This window comes from Artibeus jamaicensis, unplaced genomic scaffold (assembly GCF_021234435.1).
Source record: "Artibeus jamaicensis isolate MK-2021 breed Jamaican fruit bat unplaced genomic scaffold, CSHL_Jam_final scaffold_847, whole genome shotgun sequence".
In the NCBI taxonomy this organism is placed as follows: domain Eukaryota; kingdom Metazoa; phylum Chordata; class Mammalia; order Chiroptera; family Phyllostomidae; genus Artibeus; species Artibeus jamaicensis.
Genome location: NW_026522057.1, coordinates 30,822,339 through 30,844,466, shown reverse-complemented (window position 1 = coordinate 30,844,466; position 22,128 = coordinate 30,822,339). Strand labels below are relative to the sequence as shown.

Genomic DNA, 22,128 nt, shown 5'->3' with positions numbered 1-22,128 from the left:
AGACCGAGAGCCTCAGCCACTTGCCCCATGGAAGTGCCGATTCTAGGGCACAAAGGTAGGTTTCGTCACTCGGAGAAGAGGCTGTGGAATCACACCTGAAGTGGGGACAGAAGACCACCGTCCTCGGGAACACTCAAGTGAATTCCACCGAAATTATGGGCGTCACCCCCATCTTCGTGGGGACGGAGGATTACCAGACAGGCCGAACGCTGCCGACAGGTGTTAGGGGCTGTCGAGTGGTGGCTGTGGGGTGTGGGGGCTCTGGCCACAGCTGTGAGCGCCCCGGGGAGCCGTTGACGGTGTGTGTCTGCTGGCTGGCCCCAAACCAGAACTTGTGGGAGACGCATTAGTGACAGTTTGTGGTCAGCCTGTCAGTGTCTGCGTCCTCCTCGAGGGGACACAGTGGGTCCTGAGATGGGGGTGTCCTGGGGTTGCTGGGGGACAAGGGAAACGAGAAAGCCTGCAGTCTGGGGTGGCTGTGGCCGAGGTCAGCTTGGCTCTGGGCTGGAACGGTGGCCGCTGGCCTGTGTCCCCAGGGGCTGTGTTGGATGAGACCCGTGGGTGCCCCTGCAGCCTTGGCTTGAAGGCCACTGCACTCAGGCAGGGAGGTTGTTCAACAAGGCAAAATTGTGGTTTGGGATGCAGGTGGGCAGGCGGCCGGCCTGGCTGTTCTGGGGTCTGGCCCTGGGGTCCCTGCAATGGCCCAAGGCAGCCTGGTGGGGTGGACAGGGGGTGGCAGGTGCTGAGGGGGAGGGGTGACAAGCACAGGGGGCCAGAAAGCGCCAAGGTCCTGTGTCGGCAGGAGCCCGCGAGTTTCTCCACCCCATGTGGGTCTGTCTGTCGTTCACACGCTCCTGCCAGGGCAGCTGGGTATCAGGGGCCTCCCTGTCCCCGTCCCGTCCTGTGGCCGAGTCCTGGCAAATGTCCAACCCCTGGGACATTCTGATCACAACTGTGGCTGCTGATTACAACTCCGTCTCAGATACGGGGACCCTGGGGCCCGCAGCAGCACCGCAGGGCCGGGGTCCGAGCTGCACGCTCCCGCTGCTCTGCAGGCCATTGGCGCAAGGCCTTGTTTTGGCTGAAATGAGACGTTTCCACCTCACGCTCACGTCCGAGTTGCCACGGTGAGCACCTCGGGTTTGGTTCCCGAGACTCTTGAGTGTCAGCTGTCGGCGCTCCGCAGGTCTCCGCCGGAGACACTGAGCACTTGTGGACGTTCCTGCACATCTGCGCCTCCGCAGCTACTGCGCAAGCGCGCACCACGTTTAGTCCACCCTGCGGCGCAGGCGCAGGCGCAGGCGCAGACGGACGGCTTTGCACGGGATCCGAGGCTCACCAGCTCGCTACACTGCGGCGGCCGCGAGTGTTCCCGGCTCGTGCCCTGTCCCTGGTGGCACCGATGTGTCCTCTCATTGCAGGTGGACCTGCAGCCGCTGCTCCCTTCCGCCGAATTTATTTGTTTTCCTGGAGTGTGTTAGCTGGGTCTGTGCCCGAGGCCTCTGTCCCTTTCTGCGGCTGTTTCGACGCTCCTCCCTCCCACCCCAGCTGGCGGCGTCAAGAAAGGTGCACTGGTTTCAGGCAGTGCGAGGCTCCCCGGAGAGCCAGCCTTGGCTTCAGGGGGGCTGGCGGGCCCCACGCAGGGTCGGAGCCCTGCCATCCCCCCAGCCCCCGAGGCTCTTCTGTGTCCCCCGGGGAGGCCGTGTGTCTGTCAGGGGCGGTGGTTTCTCTCGGGGCCTGGGGGCTGCATTTCCGGGACTTCTGCCTCCATGTCCCAGGACCCCCCACCCCTGCCTGCAAGGAGGCTACAGGTGGCCGGCGGCAGTGCTGGTCGCTCAGGTGTTGCATCTCACCCCCCCACGGCTCCCGGGGGAGGGAGGCCAGGTCCAGTCTCACCTGAGTGTCCGTGGCCTGTGTGTCGGGGAAGGACACACTGCCCCTGAGAGCCGAGGCCAGGGGAGCCTTCCCAGGGAGCGCACCTCCCTGGGCTGGAAAGGGTATCACCGGAAGCACAGAGCAACGGGGCCATGCCTCCCCACAGGCCACGGTCGCCCCTCTGGCCTGTCCAGTGGGAGTCCGAACTGACTCTGGACAAGCCTCCGTCTCCTCTGCAGGGTGGGTGGGCTTTGCCCCTGGCGCGAGACAGCCAGCTGAGCCCCCAGCACCGAGGACCGGTGCATCCCACGGTACCCCCTGGCCCACCCGCCTGAAGAGTGTCCCTCGGGCAAGTGGCTGCTATGCTCTGCCTGCCTCAACCTGTCTGAGCAAGTCCCGGAGGGGCTGGCAGCTGCAAGGACCCTGCTGGGGCCACCTTGCGCTGCTTCTGCTGCCGGGCGAGTCTCCTCCTCGGTGCTAGACCAGGCCGTGTGCCCCCACCCAGGGAGCAAGCCCAGAGTCCCCACTCTCTAGGCCTTGGAAACCATTCCCACCCCTGGGCCTGTGGCGGCCCACAGTATCTGTGGTGTCGAAGGCTGGGGGAAACCAAGGCAGGCGTGCAGAGAAGGTGCACAGCCGTGGCCCAGGGGCGGGGCGACAGACCACCCCCCAAAGTCCGTGAGAGGGACGAGCTCTCCTACCTGCTGCCTCCGGGTGGGTCCCGCACAGTGGGCGCCCCTGTCCTGGGGCCCAGGTCGCCCCCGGGCCTGCTGCTCGCCTTCTGCTTAGAGCAGCAGGGAGGCACTCAGGGGGGTCCCTGGTTGCTCCCCTCCGTGCACCCCGACACGCTGGCTGCAGGGTTGGGCAGCATGTGGACTCAGTCCTGGGGGGTCCCCTGCCCCCACCTTACTCAGGCAGTCCAGGAACGGGATGGGGTGGTACCCGGGCGGAGGGGGCCCGAGGCGGATGTCCAGGAACTCGGCACGGCCGCGCTCCACCCGCCGGCAGTCCTCCGGGCAGCAGGCACTGCGTCCCCCTGCTGAGGGTAGAGAGGTTTTCCCAGAAAAATGGACAGAAGGCCCTTCCAGCATCACAAAGCACAGACCCCAGAGAGGTGGCCACGTGGGCGGCAGGGCTGGAGCAGGACGGCCCTGGGGCCGGGGGCTGGGTCCCCTGTCCCTCCCTCACCCGAGTCCCATTCCACCTTCCGAGTGCTCTCCCTCACAGCCCCGGGGCCCCAGCACTTCCTCCTGATGACACACTACCCTTGGTGGGACTCCTGCGGCCTCCCTCACCGGGTGGTCTCCTGGGAAGCCAGGCCCACCCCCTCTCTGACCCCAGGGCCTGGCCAGTGGGCCAGGCTCCCTCCACCTCAGGCTGAGCACGCCGACCCTCCTTCTCTGACGCCCTCCCGCTGCCTCCGGTCTGTCCAGCCAGCCCCCTGCGGGGTGATCTGCCCCCAGTGCGGATGGTGGCGAGGAGCGTTGGGGGTGGAGCGGGGGCCAGGGGGCCCTGTGTGGCCTGCAGTCCCCCTGGGGAAGTGACAGCTCTTGGGAGGTGACGGTGGGGACTCTAGTCATTAAACACCCATTCCAGGCTGTGCCTGCCCAGTGGTGGGGGGACGGTTGGCACGAGGCTTCTCTCCATTTGCTGAAGGTCACGTGTCCCACATCCTGGGCCTGCTGTCCCCACCCCTGGCGTCGGCCCCCAGAGCCCCACTTGCTCCCTGGCTCATAGGCTGCAGTGACCTTTCCTGCTGCCTCCCTCCCGTCACTGATGCCACTGTGCCCCAACCCGATTCCCACCTCTCCTGTCTCCCTCTCGGCGAGAGAGCACCCCCTTCCTGGTTCCTCGGCCGGGAACCTGGTGACACCCCGCACCCTGCCTCCAGTCCTGGCCTCTCCACAGCCCCACGGCGGGTTCCACCTCCTGGCCCCTGCCTCCACCTCTCACGCTCCAGGTGGGGCCCATGTTGCCCCGTCTCTCCTGCACTCCGGGCTGCACCCTCGAATCACACCCCTGAGTCCCTGTGCTCACCCCCCTCGCTCCTGCAGACATGGGCCCCGGGGGCCGCACCACTGAAGGGGAGGCTGGCAGGTCCCACCCAGAGGAAGTCAGACCTGGCTGACACCCTGCCTGCCCTTGGGGCCGAGCCGCAGGCCTGCTGGGGCTCCACAGACCCTGGGCAGCGTGCCGAGAGAATGGAGGGTCCTGCCCGTCCTGGGGGGCCCAAGTGGCTCCGGCACGTTTCTGGGGGTGCTCCCGGCCAGGACGGCCTCCAGGCCGGGCCCGGGAGCAGAGGCCCAGCTCCGCACTCAGAGACGACGGCTGTAGCGGTGGCAGCTGTAGCTTATCCGTGAGAGAAAGGTCACCGTGCTGCCCCGTGGAGGGGCACTGCGGATGGGGGCTGGGCCGCCAGGGGGATCGGGCGGCCTGACCTCGCTGGGAGGGAAACGTCTATTAATTATCTCTTAACAGCCGACACAATTAGGCTCCCCAGTCACCTGTGTAGGACAGGAAACCACCGGAATAAACAGGCCTCCAGCGGCCGCCCTAAACGCTCGCTCCAGCTAAGTGAGTCAGAAAGGTGACAGACACACCCCGTTGGTCCTGAGGGCACACCCGCCCAGCCAAGGGCCTCACTGCACAGGGGGCGGCGCAACCTGCCACCGCAGGGACGCGCAGTGCTGGGCCCCCAGGGCCCACGGCAGGGGGAGGTGGCCCGAGGGCCCCCAGGGGGGCACGCTCCCTCAGTGCCCGGCCCTCTGCACCGGGTCCCTGCTCGCCCGGCAGCGCGCGTTCGGGCCTGTCTTCCTCTGCCCGAGCGCCCCACACGGGGTGTGCATGCGTGTGCAGGCAGGCACACACGCACTCCCAAGGAGCCCCTTCCCGCCAAGATCTTCCCAGGCTGAGGGCCCAGTCTGCCCTCTGGGCCCCGCAGTCTGGAGACCCTGGGGGACCGGCAGGGAGACAGTTATGGGGTCCTGACAGGGGTGGCCTCTGCGTGCCCTGAGGGACCAGCCAGGAGAGCTCTGGGCGTTGGGACCAGCTTCTGCCCCTCCGTCCCTCAGGGCTGGCCAGGCGGGCCCCGTGGGGAGGGTCTCCCAGCAGCAGGGCCTGGGGCGCGCGTGTCCTGGGCACACGGATGACAGCGGTACAGAGATGCTGCAGCCTGGGCTGTGCACCTCTGGGCCCTTGACCGATGGTGGCCAACGAGGGGGATGGGGGGAAGGCTGCCCAGCCCCGCAGGGGACAGAGGTGGAGCAGGGACCCCTCCCCCAGCCTCGGCCTCCTGGCCCTGCAGCCCTTGCTTCAGCCGCAGTCTGCCATCTGCGCACCCTGAGGCACCAGGAGAGGGACCGGGAAGGGAAGAGGCGGGAAAGGCTGGCAGTCCCGTCACCGTGGCCCAGGCTGCCAGAGCGAAACCTGCGTGCTCTTCCCACGAAGGGCTGAGCGTCAAGAGCTGCTGTCCCCTGGGTGCACCTGACACCCCGCAGCATCTTGAGTGAGAGGCAGGCCAGCAAGGGGACCGGTGGCCCGGCTGGGGCCCGGAGAGGTGGGCGTGAGGTCCCATGTCCACTGGCCCTGGTCACCCAGACCGTGCCCGGCCCCATGGCACCCCCACAGGAGCCGGGTCACTATTTGGAGGGCCTCCTCTGCCCAGCACACGTTCTGAGGCACGGAAAACGAGTCTGACACGAAGTGGATGTCCCCACGGGCCCCCTGTGTGGTTGGAGGAGTGAGGACACAGTGTGCGCACCTTGGAGCCACCGCCTCCAGTGGTCGCACTGTCCCTGTTGCCAAAGTTTCTCCGCGAGCAGCCGTCCGTCTTGCTGGCCCCAAGCTGGCTGCTAAGCCCCTCCTGGACACAACGCCGTGCCCCCCACCTTGGGGCACAGCACACCTGTTTTTGCTGCTGGGTGCCCCGAGGGGCTGGAATCGAAAATGGAACTCGAAAGGGGGCATGTTTCGCTGGCCAGCCACCAAGACCCGGGGCTGATGGGGGTTCTTTCCAAGTCTGCTTCTGCTGCCTGCCCCTGTTTGCAGGAGCTGTTCGAGTGCAGGTCGAGGGGCAGGTGCCGGAGCTGGGGCACCCGTCTGGCACGGTCAGGGCGAGGCGGGCAAACACCCCACGGGCTCCCTGAGGAGCCACTAACCCGCTCTGCCCCAGCCCGAAGCTGCAGCACGTCCTGGGTGGTGGAGGAGCAGGAGGGCAGGTGACCAGCCCTCATGGGGACAGTGGGAGGGGTGACAGGGATGCAGCCAGGTGCTGTGACCTCTGGGCCCTGCGCCCCTGCTCTGGCGCCTGGCTCCAGGCGGGCGGCCCCTCACGCCCGGCGTCTGAGGCAGTCCCTGCTGTCCCAGCTGCACGCCTGTGCGGCGTCCTCTGGTCCCTCTCTAGGACGGCCTGTGTGTGTGGCGGTCCCCAGACTAGAAGCTGAGGCCCAGGTTTTCCTTGAAATGCGCAGACCCCCACACCTCTCCGCTGCACGAACTGCAGACCGCAGCCCTGCCAGAGGCAGCAAGGTCGCCCCCAGTTCTCCGAGACACGGCCCGTCAGTTTTAGTGGCGCCACAGGTTTAGCGGCCAAAGGCACCTTGGTTTTTAAAACTGTCTCACAATGACGGGCACTTCTTCTGAGACCCCGTCTGATGGACGCCCAGAGCCGCGTGCTCAGCGCAGGGAAAAGGGAGCCAGCCACTCAGCTCCGCGGGAGACACCTCCTGGGAGGGCTTTGTGCGTTAAAAACGAAAAGGGAAAAAGAAAGAGAAAAAGCAGCCCGAGGTTCTCTCTGGCGGCTGCAGCTCTTCGGGTTTCCAGATACGATCTGCGGGGGATTGTGTGCGCCGCTGGGCGCCCCCAGCCTGACCGGGCCCCTCGGCCCCCGTCCGCACCTGCGTTGACCCAACGGGCTTGAGGGACAGGGGTCGGGGGCAGAGGTCCCGCCGATGGTGGTGGGTCCCAAAAATGGGTCCCGCCGTTCAGAGCTGTGGGTGGGAGCTACAGAAGGTTAACAAGCCACAAACAAAAATCTGTCTGAATGTAAAATCAACGCGCTTTGTCAGTGAATTCTAGGTGCTGGAATTAAACTGGAACTGCGTTCAGGTTGTCTGGCCATCGACCACGTGTAGAGGGAATTGCCTTTTCTTCTCAATGAGGGTTAGAAACAAGCAAGCCGCCGAAATATTTCACATCAACAGGCAGCGGGACGCAGGGCCACAGCAGGCCTCCGGGAAGAGGCCGTCTCTCTCCTCCCTGCGCTTCCTCGTACGACTGGAAGCCACGTGTGTAGAGGGTTTATCTTCTTAATTGCCTGTCTTGGGCCAAGAACTTGGTCCCACCGGGCATGGAGGTGGCCAGCTCCAGGGTGGGCGCTGGGTGGGCCCTGCACGGTGGGGGCGGGGCTGAGACCCAGTGGCCTTGCCCAGTGGGCAGTGGACTCCAGGGCTCCTCTCCCCCGAGTGCTAAGGCACCAGGCTCCATGGCTTCACGTTGCGAAGCCCATAGGGGATGGGGACACACACCTCCTTCCATCAGAGAGACCCGGGCTGCCCGGGGAAGGGACGTGATGTCAGGGGTGGGTCCCTGTGGCTGTGCCCACCTCCTGGGGACAAGCTCCACGCACCCCCAGCTGCCAGCATGTGCCCGAGTTCTAGAACATGGCGGAACATGGGCCATCACTTTAAACGTGCGACGTGACACGTGCCCGTTCTCCTCCAGAGGCGGCACAGAGCACGCCCCCTCCCTGCTCTCCCCCGGCGCCGAGGACAGCCCCTCCCGGCTCACAGGTGTGGGTCCGGATGGCAGCTGGAACGTTCTGCTGAACAGAGGTGTCCCTTCCAGGCGGCGCTCACAGCGGCGGCCAGGCTGCCCGCGCCCCCTGCTGACCGCTGGAGTCCAACCAGGACACTGAGGATGGTTTCACGGGGGACAGACCTGCAGCCCCGCCTCCACCCACTGGGCCCGTGCTCAGGACCTGGGGGGTCTCCCGTCCAGGACAGGTGGTGGCCGCGGGGCCCTGCTGCGGGCCTGCGACAGGGTGTGGGGTGTCGGCTCCTCGCGGCACTTGCCCGGCAGCCCACCCCTCCGGGGGCCACCTGCTCCCCGAGACCCTCGTGAGCTGCAGATGCCGGCAGCAGGCTCGGGGCCGGCCCCCACACTCCCTGCTGGGTGGAGGGACGTGCGTCCGTCTGCACGTCTTCACCACCAGGGGGTCTTTGTCACTCACTGCCCGACGTCCGTGGACAAGAGGGAGAGGTGGCAGCAGTGCATGGCCGGTCACCTGCTTCCCTGGGCAGGTGCCGACGGGGCACTGGCCTCGGCTGCCTGAGTGGCCAGGCCCCTGCCCGTGTGGTCCCGAGGGCGGTGCACCCCGCGGGGCCCAGGGGTGTCGGCTGACAGCGGGTCTCTCATCTGAGTTTCCGGAGCATTTGGCAGAGACGGCCACCTGGCACGGGGTATGTGCCGCCCCCTGCCGCGCAGTCACAGACCCAGGTTTTGGCTGGCAAGCCGTTTCCTGTCTCCCTGTGCCTGGCGAGGTGTGGCGCCCAGGAGGCTTCTGTGCGCCTCAAGCTTCCCCTCCTGCTAGCTGGAACAGGGGCGTGATGGCTGGCGCTTGTGCAGTCCCCCAGAGCCTGGTGATCGGGGCCCGCCCCGAACTCTGAATTGCAAGGTGAGGCGTAAAGGTGGGCAGAGTGGACCCCTTGCTGCGGCCATTGCCATTTCTGGTTCTCTCCTGGCCACTGTCCTCCCAACGGCAGAACTGAAATCCACCGCTAGGTCATTTCCTCTGCAGAGTCCACCAGGGGGACAGCAGATGGCCAGCATGGCCGTGGCCCAGAGCAGACAGGCCCCTGTGCAAAGGGCTGAGTGTCTCGTGCGGGCACCTCTGGTGGCCGCAGCAAGGTCAGTCCTGCCCAGGGTTCAGGGGTGAGCTGTCCCGAGAGGGAAATGCCGGCTTTAAGGGACTAGAGAGCAGAAAGGGCCCCTCCCCGCGCCTGTGGTGGGGACTCGGGGGCAGCCGTCCCGGGGGCAGCCGTGGCTGTGGCCTCACTTTGCAGGAGAGGGAAACACAGGCACAGGGACCTTTGGCTGGAAGAGGGTGGAGAAATAGCAGCCCGGCCTGTCATCCCCACTTGGTCCCAGATACATGTCGGGCGGGGGCCCTGGGCCCGAGGCAGCCTCCACGCGGCCGTGATTCAGCAGGAGCTGAGCCGCCTACAGCTCCGACCGAGAGGGTCTCAGCTGGACAGAAACATGGGGCCCTGAGCTGCCTGCGGGGGGCGGGGCGGGGGCAGGGGTGGGGCACCTCCAGGTGTCCCCGCTGTGTGGGGACTGTCCCGAGGGCGGCGTGCTGTCTGCTGTCCCTCAGGGCCTGTGGGCTGCGCACGATCCCCCGGGACAGCCTGCCCCCAGGTCCACTGCGTCCAGGTCTGGGCAGCTGCTGCCACCGACGCACTGCCCGCTGCTGACCACATGTCCCCTCCACTCACCAGGCAGGTCACCGGGGGTGTCCCCCCGGCCATGCAAGGCGTCTGACGTCAGCGCTGCCCCCAGGTCTCTGGTGCTTTCCGGGGCGGCTCTGGGCTCCGGGCTGCCAAGGGAGGCGCTGGACAGCGGGTAGGCAATGCACTCGAACCCACTGTGGAGGGACAGCAGCGGTGGGTCAGCTCCATGTGGGGGCCGGGTCACCTGGCCCCCGGGTCTCTGCCTGGCCAGCACCCACTGGGCGCCTGTGCTCCCTCCCTTCTGACGGCTGTGTCTGCTGGGCCCTGCTGGGCCACCTGTGCTGGGGGGAGCCTCGTGGACCTCCCAGGGGCCTCCGCTCAGTCCCCTCCTCCTTGACCCCTGCCCCACATGGGGGTTTCCCGGACACCCCGACTCACAATGGGGTCTGGATGGGCGCCTCCCGCCTGTCCTGGTCCACGTGGAAGAAGCAGACGTCCGAGTGGGCCGGGAGCTGCACGTATCTGACGCCCGCCGAGACCCTCAGCACCCGGCCATCCTCGCCTTCCAGAAGGAGACAGAAGCCCAGTGTGCCAGGGGCAGGGGAGCAGCCCCAAGGGCCCGGGCTCCTCCCCTGGGGCTCAGGGAGCTGGGCCTGGGGCGGGGCCTTCACAACACAGCCCCAGCTGCACCTCGTGCGACCTTCGCTGCCCCCCAGCCCTTCAGCAGAGCCGTCCACACTGCTCGTTCCCGAGCCGGTTCAGGGCCCAGGGTGCCCACCGTGCCTCTGGCGCTGGCAGGTCCCAATGGAGGGCGTCCGCTGGCCGTGCAATGGCACAGGCAGACACCCGGAGGCTTGCCTCCCTCCTGGGCCTGGCCACCTGGGGCACATGGCCCCCCACTACCCATCTTCCGCCCTGACCCAGGGACCAGCTGTCAAACCCATCTGCGCCTCCACGGTACCCAGGACAGGGCTGGTCCCAAGGGCTCCGGGGCTCAGGGTCCGATTGAGAAGGAGGGGCGGTGGCAGCCACTGACTGCCCCTCAGGCCCCCGGGGCTGAGACCTGGGGAAGGCGCAGCCGGGCAGACCCAGGAAGGACCCGGACTTGGGAAGACGCGGAGCCACGTGTGGCCTGAAAAACAGCCGCAGTCCGATCGGCTCCGACAGGTTCAGGTCCAGATGGAGCCGCCAGAGCTGGTTCGCCCTCCTGCGTCTGGCAGCCAAGAAGCACAGGACACACAGAGCGACACTGGTCCCCGGGTCCTGGGCACCAGGCAGGACAGGCAGCCCTGCAAGGCAGGGAACGGGCTGCGTGGCCCCGTCACCAGGCCGCTGGCTCAGCGGACTGGGCGCCGCACGGGCACCTGGGGCGAGCCCGCCCTCAGGCCAGGGCACAAGGAAAACCACAGTGAAAAATGAAAGTACATGCAAGACATTCACAGACCCTCGAAAGCTGGAAGAACCCGTCACCAGAAAACCTGAGTGACAAGAAATGTTAGGCTAAATCCTTCGGGCAGAAGGGCGAGTGTCCCCAGGGGGCCTGGGAGGACGGAGCAGAGCCAGGATGTGGCCACGCGGGGGAGGCCCCCTCCTTTGCATTCCACGCTCTTTCTCCATTTTTATGTGTTTATTCATTTATTAGAGAGAGAGGAGAAGAGGGAGAAGGAGAGAGAGGGAAATATCAACGTCGAGAGGGAAACATGGATCGGATGCCTCCTGTACGCGGCCCCCCCCCCCAGGGGCCCGGCCTGCAACCCAGGCCTGTGAACCGACCAGAAATCGAGCCTGTGACCTCTCGCTAGTGACTTGCCCAACCCACTGAGCCACAGGGGTCAGGGAAGTTGAACACTGTCCAAAAGGCGAGTGGCGTCTAAACAAAAGCGGTGGCTGTGCGTCAGGAAGTGGTCGGACGGGGGACACCAGCTGCAGGGAGACGGGGTGGAGTGACTCGCCCGCCTGCCGCAGGCGGAGAAGCCTGGGGGCCGGTGGGTGAGATAGAGGGTTGTTCACTCTCAGCCCCTACAATAACCAAAGGAAGGGCGGCGAAGACGAAGCCAACGGTAAAGGAGATGCAATGAAGCAAGGAAAGGCACTCGGTCCAAAGAGGTAGCAGTTGAGCGCAAAGCGGAAGAGACTGCCGAGGAAAGTGGGGAACAGACAGCGAGACCGGGCGTCGAACCTGCGTAGCAGCCATCGCAGGGAACCGGATGGTGCGAGCCCCTCGGCTGAGAGGCGGGGATGCCGGCGCGGCTGGAGGGGGCACAGCCGCCTGCGGGTCGCGGCGAAAAGGCGGGGATGCGGACCACACAGCTGGGGCGCCCAGTACCGCGTCCCGCCGAGTACCAGGACGGCGGAGGGCGGGCAGAGCCGTCACCAGGGGTGACCACGGCCAGGGCGCCACAAGGAGGGGTCAGTGAATTCCGTGGCATAAGAATCCCCCGCGTTGATGCCCTAGCAACAGAGCGTCAAAAGGAGGACCTGGAGGTTGACGGAAATGGAAGCAGGATGGAGGACGTGCCCATGGCGGGGAGGGCTGCCCGGCCACCAATCCACGGGAGGTCGTGGAGTGGCCAACGTGGGTGAATTTTTTTAATGTGGTTTCTTTCTTTTAAAAAAATATTTTATTTATTTATTTTTAGAGAGAGGGGAAGGAAAGGTGAGAGAGGGAGAGAAATATCAGTGTGTGATTGCCTCTCGCGTGCCCTGCACTAGGAACCTGGCCTGCAACCCAGGCGTGTGCTCTGACTGGGAATCGAACCTGCGACCATTTGATTCACAGGCCTGCACTCAGTCCACTGAGCCACACCAGCCAGGGCCCAACGTGGGTGAATTTCATGGTGCGCTGCACGGAGCGGGGTCAGTGTGCAGCGGCCTTGGGGGTTCGCTGGTGGGTGGGCCGGCCCCCACGGTGTCTCGGGTGGGGGGCTCGCTCTCCCCTTAGAAGGGCTGTGGGGTGTCAGCGTGTCCGCCCCCCCAGCACCACAGGGCTGGGTCACATGAGAGAGCAGCCCGAGGGACGGGGACCTGTCACTGCGTGGGGTGGAGCCTGGCCTGCGCTCACGCACATGGGGCCACAGCTACTGTCCTCTCGCTCCACGAGGTATGTGACAACCACGAGCACACAGAGCACGCGTGTCCACACACACCCACACACGCACTGTCATACTCGTGGCTTCCTGTCCTAGAACCCGACACCTGGTCATCGTTCTGAAAAGGTCGGCCACCCCCACGGGGATGCTTACTCTCGGCCACGGCCCCGTCCTCCTGCTGCAGCTGAACGCACACCGGGAACGAGGAGCCGGCGGCCACGCACGTCATCTCCGGGCCCAGAATCACGATCCTCGCAGCTCGCGCTGGGAGAGAGTGGAGGCGGCGCTGCTGGGTGCTGGGTGCTGGGTGCTGGGTGCTGCCCGCCGGGGTTGGGTCCCACCCCACTGCGGGGCCTCTCCCCTAACGGGCAGGACACCCTGTGGAACTGAGAGGGGCCCCGCCGGCAGGTCTGAGCGTGCGGACGGCGTCCCTCCCTCTGAGGAGCGGCCCAGGCGTCAGTGAGACTGAGATGGGGCGGCCACCGCGGGGCCAGCTGCTGTCCCCCGAAGTGGCCGTTTCGGGGCGGACTGGACCGGGTTAAAGGGGCTGCGGGGCATCCACCAGGTGTGTGTGGGGCTGCGGGGTGGCCGGCCGGGACTCTGACGGGGGAAGCGAGGCTGTGTCCCACCCAGGGCTTCTGGCAGGACGCCGAGTCTGAGGGGGGGAGACCTGGTTCCTTCCCAGGGCGATGCTGCTGAGAGGAGGACCCGAGCCCCGCCTGAGGCTGGGGGGCGGGGGGATCGGGGCCTCCCCCTGAGCGGGGGTGCCTGGGCCCAGCCCTGAGCCCTGGCTGTGGGGTGGCCATGTACCCCCGGGGGTGTGCCTGGGGGGCCAGGGCTCCTCCCCCCAGCCCTGGCCCCTTCCCCTCCTGGGACTTTGGCCCCCACTCTGAGTCCATCTGGCTCGTGGGCTGGGGCAGTTGACATTGGTGCCCCTGGCGCCTTTCCCCACCAAGGGTGCTGGTGTGGCCCCCTGTCCTGGACAGGAGCAGGGTGGCACCCCACTGTAATGCTCGGAGGCAGCCCCCCAGAGGAGGCCCCTGCCGGCTCACATCACAGAGCAGGGCGCTCAGGTGGGGGCAGGATGGAGGCTGAGGATGCAGAGGCACAGGCCCTGTGGGTGGGGGACCCTGGGACCGGGGGCCTTGCCCGCAGCAGGCCCCCTTCCGAACCACACTGAAATGTGCTTCTCGTGTAGGATTTCGGATTCCGTTCACCCCAGCCCCCCGCCCCCTCCCCTGCCCCTGGGTCCAAAGACTCCCACGTGACTTGAGAGGACCCAGACCGAGAGGCGACCCCACCCGAGGCCCTCAAGTGGCTCGGGGGGCCGGGGACACCTACCCACTGGGTGGCCGTTGATCCACATGCCCCGATAGACGACCCCGGAGCAGTGGGCCATGCTGCCCAGGCCACTGAAGACATCACTGTGCCACTGTCCCTGCAGAGAGAACCAGGGGGCTCAGCAGGCCCCATCTGCCCAGGATGCGGGACACGGGGCCGGGGGGCCTGCTCGGCCCCGGGGGACCCCGTGGTCCTCGGGGTGGGAACTCGCCCTGCCTCTGAATGCTTCGCGTGTGTCCACACAGAATGTCACGGAGCCAGGAGGTCAGGGAGCAGCGGCGCAGGCCCCAAACCCGAGTGCCGCGAGGTGCGCACTTTCTGGCAGGAAGAGCCTTCCAGCAAGAGACGTGGCACCAGCGAGGAGGCTGAGCCTCCGCGCAGCCACGGGGGGGGGGGGCTGAGGCGCCGTAGGGAGGAGGGTGGCCCCATGACCACAAAAAGGCCCACCGGAGCCCGTTCGCGCCCACTCAGCCGCAGGCCCGGCGAGCCTGCCTGCCGCTCCCCCCGGGCGGCCGCCCCCACAATGAGCCTCTTTCTAAGCCTCGCACACGGCGGGGGGATCACAGTGTGAAACATCAGGGAACTCATTTCTGTGGAAAGTTTCGAGATTGCGAGAGCGTTTTATACGCCTGTGAATTGGAAGAGAGTGACTGGCAGTCTGTTTGGTTCTGTGTCCTCTTCCGCAGAAGCCAGTCGGGCCCGGTTCCTGCGCCGTCCTCCATGGGGCCCAGGACGCCGAGCGGGGACAGGGGGCTGCGGCCGGTGCCCTCCTTGGGGCTGCTGCCCACAGGGGACCCCGGGTCTCTGCAACGGGAGCTGCAGGCGGGGGAAAGGAACGCCGGGAAGGAAGCGTGGCTGAGGCCGGGCTCCAGGCCCAGGTGCCCTGGGGGTGGCGGTGCAGACAGGCCCGTGGGACCGGCCCTGCCCACGAAGCCACGCGCCCCACCGAGGGGCGGGGCCCTGTCTGGGTCCAGAGCAGTCGAGGCTGGTCACAAAGGAGGGGCGCCCGAGGCGGGCCCACAGCCCTGTTCTGGGTAATGGACCAGAACCGGGTGACACGTCCCCATGAGAAGTGTCACAGCAGCAGGGCGGACACTTGCAGTGGGTGTCGCAAACCACGCCTGGGAACGTCTGCCCTTTCCCCCAGAGGCCGGGACCAGCACAGGCGCACACACCGCTGTCTCTCCACCCTGCCTGGGCAGGGCCTGGCAAGGCCGGGCGGGGACCCCTGTGTGGCTGGCCCCCGTGGGACTGGGGGGGGGGAGCCCTGTGTGGGGCGTGTTCTCACGAGCAACCGTGAGGGGGGCTACGTCTGTGTCCCGCCGGCTGGGCCGCTGGGCGCCCCAGGCTGAGTGTCAGGCTGGCCCGGCCCCAGGCCCCTCTCCCTGACAGCACTTGGCCTCCACGTGCCGAATGCTCTGGAATGAACTGTCGGAAGTAAGTGCTGGACCCTGCTCTCAGCGCAGGAAGCACTTCCCAGCTTCCTGGAAACCCGAGGCTGGTTTCTCTGAGGAAGGTCGTGTGCCTTCCCGGGGGCTGCTTCTGCGCCCGCCGTGCCCAGGCAGACCTGGGTCTGCCGCTCACGGAAGCCGGCACCGTTCAGGCCGGGTCGAGGCCCGGGGGTGGGGTGTCCCGGCCTCGGGCCGTGGCGGGGCGTCCCTCTGCACAGGAGGGTCCACAAGGTGTGGACACCACTGAGCGGCCTGGTGGGCGGGCAGTGTCTGAACCCTGGGGACGCGCAGCAAACACCAGGCTCCCGAATGGGAGGGACGTGTGGGCACCCGCACAACGTTCCAGGTCGGTGACGCTGCTGCCTCCCGAGGGCTTGTTGGGGTCCTGGCATCTGCAGGCCGGGCCAGGGTGACCGGGGACTCCGAGGGGCCACTGTCCAGCCAGCTGCCCGCTCCTCACCCTTCCAACAAAGCTGCAGCCCAGGCCGTCCCGCCCCCCACCAAGCCCAGCCCGGAACCAGTGGGGAGCTGCAGGCTGCCGCCGGGGCTGTGCCGCCCCCTGGTGGTGAGCAGGGGGGCGGCAGCCTGAGGCCTGAGGGGGGCAGACCGTGTCCAGACCTGGATGCCCTGACCCACGGAGAGGCTGAGGGTGCCAAGGGACAGACCAGCCTCCAGGATAAAGCCATTGCCGTCCCTGGAAGGACGGGAAGCTCTCTGCCAGCCCCACCCGCCTGCACACCCACGCTGCCTGCATCCTGGTGGGGCCCGTGGGCCCAGGTCTGGAGGGCATGGGGGCCGGGGCTCGAGGTGGCTCTGCCACTCACTCCCTGGTCTGGGAGGTCTCCTCTGCGCCCCTGCTTCTGCCTCTACAGAGCGGCAAAGGGTCCTTCCTTCTGGGTGTCAGGAGCCGAGGAGGCCGAGAATGTGAAATCTGACACCGCAAGTGACTAACTCCAGGCTGGCGAGGGCAGAGAGGGTTCCACCCAGGTCTCCCTGCAGTTCCCTGGAAGCTCTAGGGTTTGTGCCGGGCCCTGAGGCTGGTCCCAGGAGGCTAGACAGACACCCTGCAGACAGGGCTTCCACAGGCCACAGCAGCGTTTGCGCAGGGGCTCAGGCACAGATGGGCACCTGCAGCCGCCGAGGCCCACACACGGGGTGGGGCGAAGTGGACACAGAAGCTCAGGAGAACAGAGGAGGCTGGCCTGGCCGTCGCCGCTGCAGCCCCTGCTCAGTGGGGCTGCTTGGGCTCGGAAGCCAGCTCGGCTCTGGCAGTGAGGCCGGGACCTTCCCCTGCCAATGCCCTATAGGTGCTGCATGCTCCACGTGGGCCCGTCACCGGTCCCGCTGACGGCAGGATCCCCCGAGTGACCAGAAAGACCCCTGAACACCAAGATCGGGCCACCACCAGCTCCTGCCAGCACCTCTGGTGATGCCTGGAATAAACTCTGACCCAGCCAGGCGCGGCCTTCCCGTGGCTACTCCTGGTCTCCACTCAGGCCTCAGCTCACACGGTGACGCCCAGACAGGATGGCGCTCTGGCTAACAGCAGTTTTTAAAGGTCCGGTGGGGCGGCTTGTCCACACCGGGGCTCCCACACTAACGGGCGTGGGTGAGGGCACACCCACGCCCACCCTGGCTCCGCTTGTTTTTCATCCATCTGGCCCACAGGCCAGCATCTGGGGGAAGAAAGAAGGGTGGGCCCTGGGTCCCAAGAGGGCTCCCGGCACCCCTGAACCTCCTCACAGACCCGCAGCCCCACCCTGAGGGGTGGCACCCGCTGCAGCGACCAGGTGGGCGGCGCAGAGTGGGACACAGGGCCTGGCCCCCCAGGAGCAGACGGGCACCCACCCTGCCTCCCCCGAGCCTTGGTTTTGTTACTGGTGCAGTGGGGGCAGTTGCCGTCCCCCCGCCCCCCGCCGAGGGCAGGGTGGTGGAGGCCACATGGGCACAGCGCCCCGAGAGGAGGAGGCCCAGGTACCTCGTAGGTGGAGCCGTCCGCGCAGCGCAGCACCCCGTGGCCCTGACGCTGGCCCCGGACCCAGTCGCCGTCATACGTGTCACCGTTCCTGAGGGGCACACATAGAGGCCTCTCTCAGGCAGGGTGGCCAGGTGGCAGTGTTGACTCAGGCTGGCCCCGCCGACTGGGCTCAGCGTGCGCTGCTGGGACCCAGGCAGAAATAGGCCCCGAGCAGATGGCCGGAGCCGCCAGGGCACCAGGCGCCCGTCCTGACGGGCAGGCAGCCACTTGTCCCCAACCCGGTGTGCGGGGCTGGGGGAGGCGGCAGCGGAGGAAAGGGGAAGGTGGGTTCCGGAGGCAGGGTGTCGGCCGAGGAGCCGGTCCGGGTGTCACGGGCCTGATGTCCAGCCCGGGGCCCCTGCTGGCCCCTCCACCCTCCCGACCTCCCGAGTGTGCTGTGGGGGGCGGGGTTCGTGCTCCACCACCCGGACACCCAGCTCCAGCCGCGCCAAAGCCAGCGGGCCCTGGGACCAGGGGCCAGGTGTTAGGCCACACACTCACCGAAAGGCCACGTGCCCTTGGCCGTGCTGCTTGTTGCTGTGAAAGGACCCTCGGTACACGTTCCCGTCCTGGTCCACCAGACACCCGAGTCCTGGGGTGGAGCCGAGGGACCAGTGTCACTTTCCTCCAGTGGCAGGCAGACCCTCCCCAGAGCAGAAAGGTGGGGCCTAAAGGACAAGGCAGGACCCACAGGACACAGCACCCTGGCCCCAGGGCCGCTGCCCTGGGAGGGGCGCGGTCGTCCGGCACTAGCAGCCTCCGCACCAGGGCAGCAGCCTCGCGGGCCCTGCGGGAGGGGCAGGGCCAGCACTGAGGGGCCCGGACCCACATGCGGGCTTGAGCCCCCTGCTGTCCGCAGGCGTGACGCGGCACTGGGTCTGACCCGTGTGCGGGTGTGTTCACAGGAAGCCATGCGTGGGTGGCTGGAGGACCTGATCCACAGACAGGACACTCTTGAGAACAGCCTGCTGTGCTGCGTTCAAGCTTTTCTGGCTCCAGGTGGTCAGAAGTGTGACCCACGTCTAGAGTGAGTGGACACTCGGATGACTGACTGTCCTGCTTGCCTCTGGGGGCAGCTCGGCCTCCAGGAACCACGACCCTCGGCCTGTGGGCTGCGCCCTCCTGAAACATGGTCCTGCCCCTGTTCCCAGGTGCAGCCTCCAGTCTTGCTGTCTGGCAGGGTGGGGAGGACAGAGCCAGCTGAGGCCCCTGGGAGCCCAGAGGCAATGGAGACGACCCTGCGGGCCATGGGCCCAGCCGGGCTGCTATGGTTGCAGCCATCTGGCAACCCCACGCCAGGCCAGAAGACCTGTTCCCCTGCACCCAGGCCACACCTTTCACCCTGGAATCGTGAGCAAGTAGTTAAACGGCGGTCGCTTCCAGCCCCTAGGTTCTGGGTGGCTGTCACACAGTGGGGACTAACATTGCTGTCACGGCCCTGCACACGGGGCACTGACCAGAGGCTCTGGGGACAGTGAGGAGCGCACGCCTCCGTCCTGCCCACACAGCCACGCAGGGGCTGGGCTCTTGGACCCACAGGGCACTGGGCGCCCTGGTCAGGTGCAGGTCCCCGAGCCCACCCAGCCCACTGCTTCCCCCCGTCGGGCGGGGGTGCTGACAAACTGCCAATGTGCCCCGAGTTCTGGTGGACGTCAGACCTTCTCTCATGCCGTGGAACATCGCTCCCTCGTAATAACCCCCAGCTCCGTACTTCATGATGCCGTGGCCCTGCGGCTCTCCCAGGACAAAGTGACCAGAGTAGGTGTTCCCTGGGGTGGTCAAGGAGGAAGGGAAACACATGCTCCGGGTCAGAGGGGCTTCCTGTGTCCCTGCCCATCCCCCGAGCCCCTATGGCAGCAGGGCCATTTCAGAACAGAGTCTCTTTGTCTTATTCCGGACTCTGGGTCATGAGGGGACAGAGGACAAGGAGGTCCGGACCTCCCCTCCTGGTTCCCCCAGGGTCCACCTCACGCTGACTTCAGGGGGACTGATTGCCACGCCTGTCTGTGACAATCGGAGGGTCAGCGGTCAGTCCCGGCCAAGTGGTGGGCAGCCCTGCCCCAGGCTGGCAGGTGCCGTTAAGAAGTGCCTCCAGGAAATCAGGGGCCCTAGTTCATGGGGGAAGTGCCTCCTGCACCCAGAGGGAGGGAGTTCGTGAGCGCAGACGTGGCTGTCTGTGGACAGCACATGGCCAGGTGTCTCCGGAGCTGACCTGTCGCCGCCCAGAGCCTGCAGCCTTCGCCCGAGATCTCCCCGTCCACAAACTCGCCTTCGTAGTAACTCCCGTCCTTGAACAGCAGCTTCCCACGGCCTGGTGAGAGACACTGCGATGCCACATCGGACAGCAGTCGGGAGGGACCACTGGGCCCGCGTGGGAGCAGCCGGGCTGTTGCCCAGGGAGAAGAGCCGGGCCCGGAGCGCTCAGGCCCCTGCGGGCGCTCCACACACTGACCCGCACATGCCCTGGCCATGAAAGATGTTCTTCTTGGAAAGATTTTTATTTATTTATTTTTAGAGAGAGGGAGGGAGGCAGAAAGAGATGGCAAAAAACACAGATGTGTGATTGCTTCTCATGTGCCTCCTACTGGGGACCTGGCCTGCAACCCAGGCACATGCCCTGACTGGGAATTGAACTGGTGACCCTTTGGTTCGCAGGCCGGCACTCAATCCACCGAGCCACACCAGCCAGGGCTGAGAAATGTTCTTGACTCAGGACTGAGCGCTCTGCTGTCTTGGCCGGGGTAACTGCAGAGCCATCACAAGTACAGAGGAGACCTGATGTCCTATACCCCCTCAGCAGGACACCGGTCACCCCCCCCCCCCCCCAGTGGGAGGGCAGAAGGAGAAAGCCTGTGGACACAGGGTGACGCTGAAGAATGCGTTTCAACAAGGATGACCCACTCAGGCCAGGCCAGGCTCTGAGCAGTTTCAAGTGTGACCCTCGCATGCAGCTGGAGGAAGAGCCAGAGATCTGAATAAAAGTGAGAAGTCTCTGTGTGGCAAAAACACTACAATAAAAGTCAAAAGGTCAAAAATACAGAAAATACTGGAGCCAACGGGCACACGAACGCATATAGGGAAATAGCAACTGGCCGATTCTTCAGCAGCAGAGAAACCAGCAGAGAATGGGCAGAACCGAGGACAGACACCAGACCGTGGGCCGAGCTCTGGGCCACTGGAGCTGGGCGTCTGCAGAGGCCTCACGGTGACGTGCCCCGACTACCCTCTCCTCTGTGGCTGAGACTTTCTTCAGAAGGCGGTGAGCTCCCTCTCATCAGAGATGAACCACCAAGGCAGCTGCCATTACTCTCACTTGAGCACGGATGAACTAACACTCAGAGAGCGTTTCCCAGGTGCAGCCCCTGCCTGTGCCAAATAGACAGGCTGAGGTGTCATCGTGACCCCGGCCTCGGGGCCCCAGGCGGGGCAGCACCAGGGCGTGGTGTCTGGTGAGCCCCAATGCCGAGGGCAATAGTGACAGCGTGAGGGTCCAGTCCCGCTGGCTCCTGGTGCCACCCACCGGCCCCAGCTCCCCAAGGTGACGGGCTGTCGACAGTGAGGCAGCCACTGCAGGAAGAGGCCACAGACGCTTCTTACCGTGGGTCTTCCCTCCTTTCCACTCCCCTTCATAACGGAAGAAGGAATTCGGGAATGTGTAGATGCCATAACCTGAGCGTTGGAAAGAAGATACACAGGTGAGCACATGACACAGATGACCTGGCTGATGTCCAACAAACACTCCTGTGGGGTGACCTGGGGGCACTGAGGGGCAGCAGGCAGCCCCCCTGGGGGGGGCGCTCCAGGCACCTGTGCACTTTGCCTCCTGAAACTCCCCAACGCTGCTGCCCAGAGCTTCAGGCTGGGGGTCAGGTTCACTGTCCGTCCATCCAGTCTTTCATTGGCTTAGGCACAGACCCGTGAGCACCTTCTCCGCGCAGGCCCAGTGGGAGGGCCCTGATAGACCCGTGGTGGGGGAGCAGTTCGCACGAGGGGACTTTTGAGTTGACCCAATTGGCCAGAGGAAGGCAGGGACACAGTGGGGGAACAAACCGCCCCTGTCACTTCTCCGCAGGGCCCTTCCCGTGGTCTCCTGTCCCCTCAGGACCAAGCCCCCACTGCTGAGTTCACCACTCCCAACTTCCAACCCCACCCCCCAACCACCCCCCTGTTCGTGAGGCACCACTTGGTGGGGGCGGGGGGGGCGGTTCTAGGGAAGTGTGGGCGTTGCCAGACTCCAGTATCTGCCATAACCGAGGGTCGGGTTCTACCTGAAGAGTGGCGTGGACTCGGAGTTCACCCCTTTCCTTTAAGAATAGCTCCTGTCAACCCCCTGAACCACGCGTCCTGGCTCCTCTGGGGTCGGTTTCCAGGCCTCGGGACTTACCCCGCACGGCCGGAGAGGCACCAGCACATTCGGAGGCGCGACCCCTTCCAAGGCCTCGGGCGATCAGGGTTCCGGGTGCCGCCCGGGGCTCATGGAAGCTCGTAGCGGGAGCCCGGCCAGGATCGGGGGACATGGGTTCCAGCCCTAGGTCCCTTCCCACCGCCCTCCCACCTAAGCGGAGGCCCGGTAAAGCAAGGGGCCGCCGGACGCCCGCCCTGCCCGGGCCTGCAGCCGTTACCGTCCTGTGGGGGCCGCCCTGGCGGGTCCCGGCGCTGCAGGATTGCTTGCCTGACAGCTGCCATCTTCGCCACTAGAGGTTTCCCTTAGCAACCACTAAGCTCTCTTCCATTGGCTCGTTGGTCGCTAGGGGCGTGGCCACGAGTCCAGTCCTTGGGCGGAAACAAGCTCTGGAACAGCAACGTCAGGCGAGGAGCCAGAGGACGTGTCTGAGCCTGCGCGACATCGCGCATTTCCTCCGTTGACGTATTTCCGCTGGGAAAGGGCGCCCGCACCGGAAGCGGAA

The 22,128-nt window shown here is 66.1% G+C and overlaps 1 protein-coding gene across 5 annotated transcripts in view; it reads right to left on the bottom strand.

The window, feature by feature from the left end:
* Positions 1 to 21,933, bottom strand: part of MORN1 (MORN repeat containing 1) — a 29,172-nt gene extending 7,239 nt beyond the window's left edge. Inside the window, exons 1-12 of one of the 5 annotated variants that reach the window (XM_037146938.2) lie at positions 21,844 to 21,933; positions 20,819 to 20,890; positions 19,434 to 19,532; positions 18,880 to 18,990; positions 17,723 to 17,813; positions 17,183 to 17,270; positions 13,754 to 13,850; positions 12,566 to 12,676; positions 9,762 to 9,885; positions 9,369 to 9,517; positions 2,781 to 2,914; positions 2,577 to 2,656 (exon numbers count right to left, since the gene is read on the bottom strand). In XM_037146938.2, the coding sequence (XP_037002833.2) occupies positions 2,577 to 2,656; positions 2,781 to 2,914; positions 9,369 to 9,517; positions 9,762 to 9,885; positions 12,566 to 12,676; positions 13,754 to 13,850; positions 17,183 to 17,270; positions 17,723 to 17,813; positions 18,880 to 18,990; positions 19,434 to 19,532; positions 20,819 to 20,890; positions 21,844 to 21,907 (1,220 nt within the window). In that variant the 5' untranslated portion in view covers positions 21,908 to 21,933. Of the gene's footprint in view, positions 1 to 2,576; positions 2,657 to 2,780; positions 2,915 to 9,368; positions 9,518 to 9,761; positions 9,886 to 12,565; positions 12,677 to 13,753; positions 13,851 to 17,182; positions 17,271 to 17,722; positions 17,814 to 18,879; positions 18,991 to 19,433; positions 19,533 to 20,818; positions 20,891 to 21,605; positions 21,816 to 21,843 lie in introns of those variants that run through there. The other 4 variants (XM_037146937.2, XM_053660421.1, XM_053660423.1 and 1 more) reach the window with 4 other exon arrangements.
* Between the last annotated feature and the right edge of the window lie 195 nt (positions 21,934 to 22,128).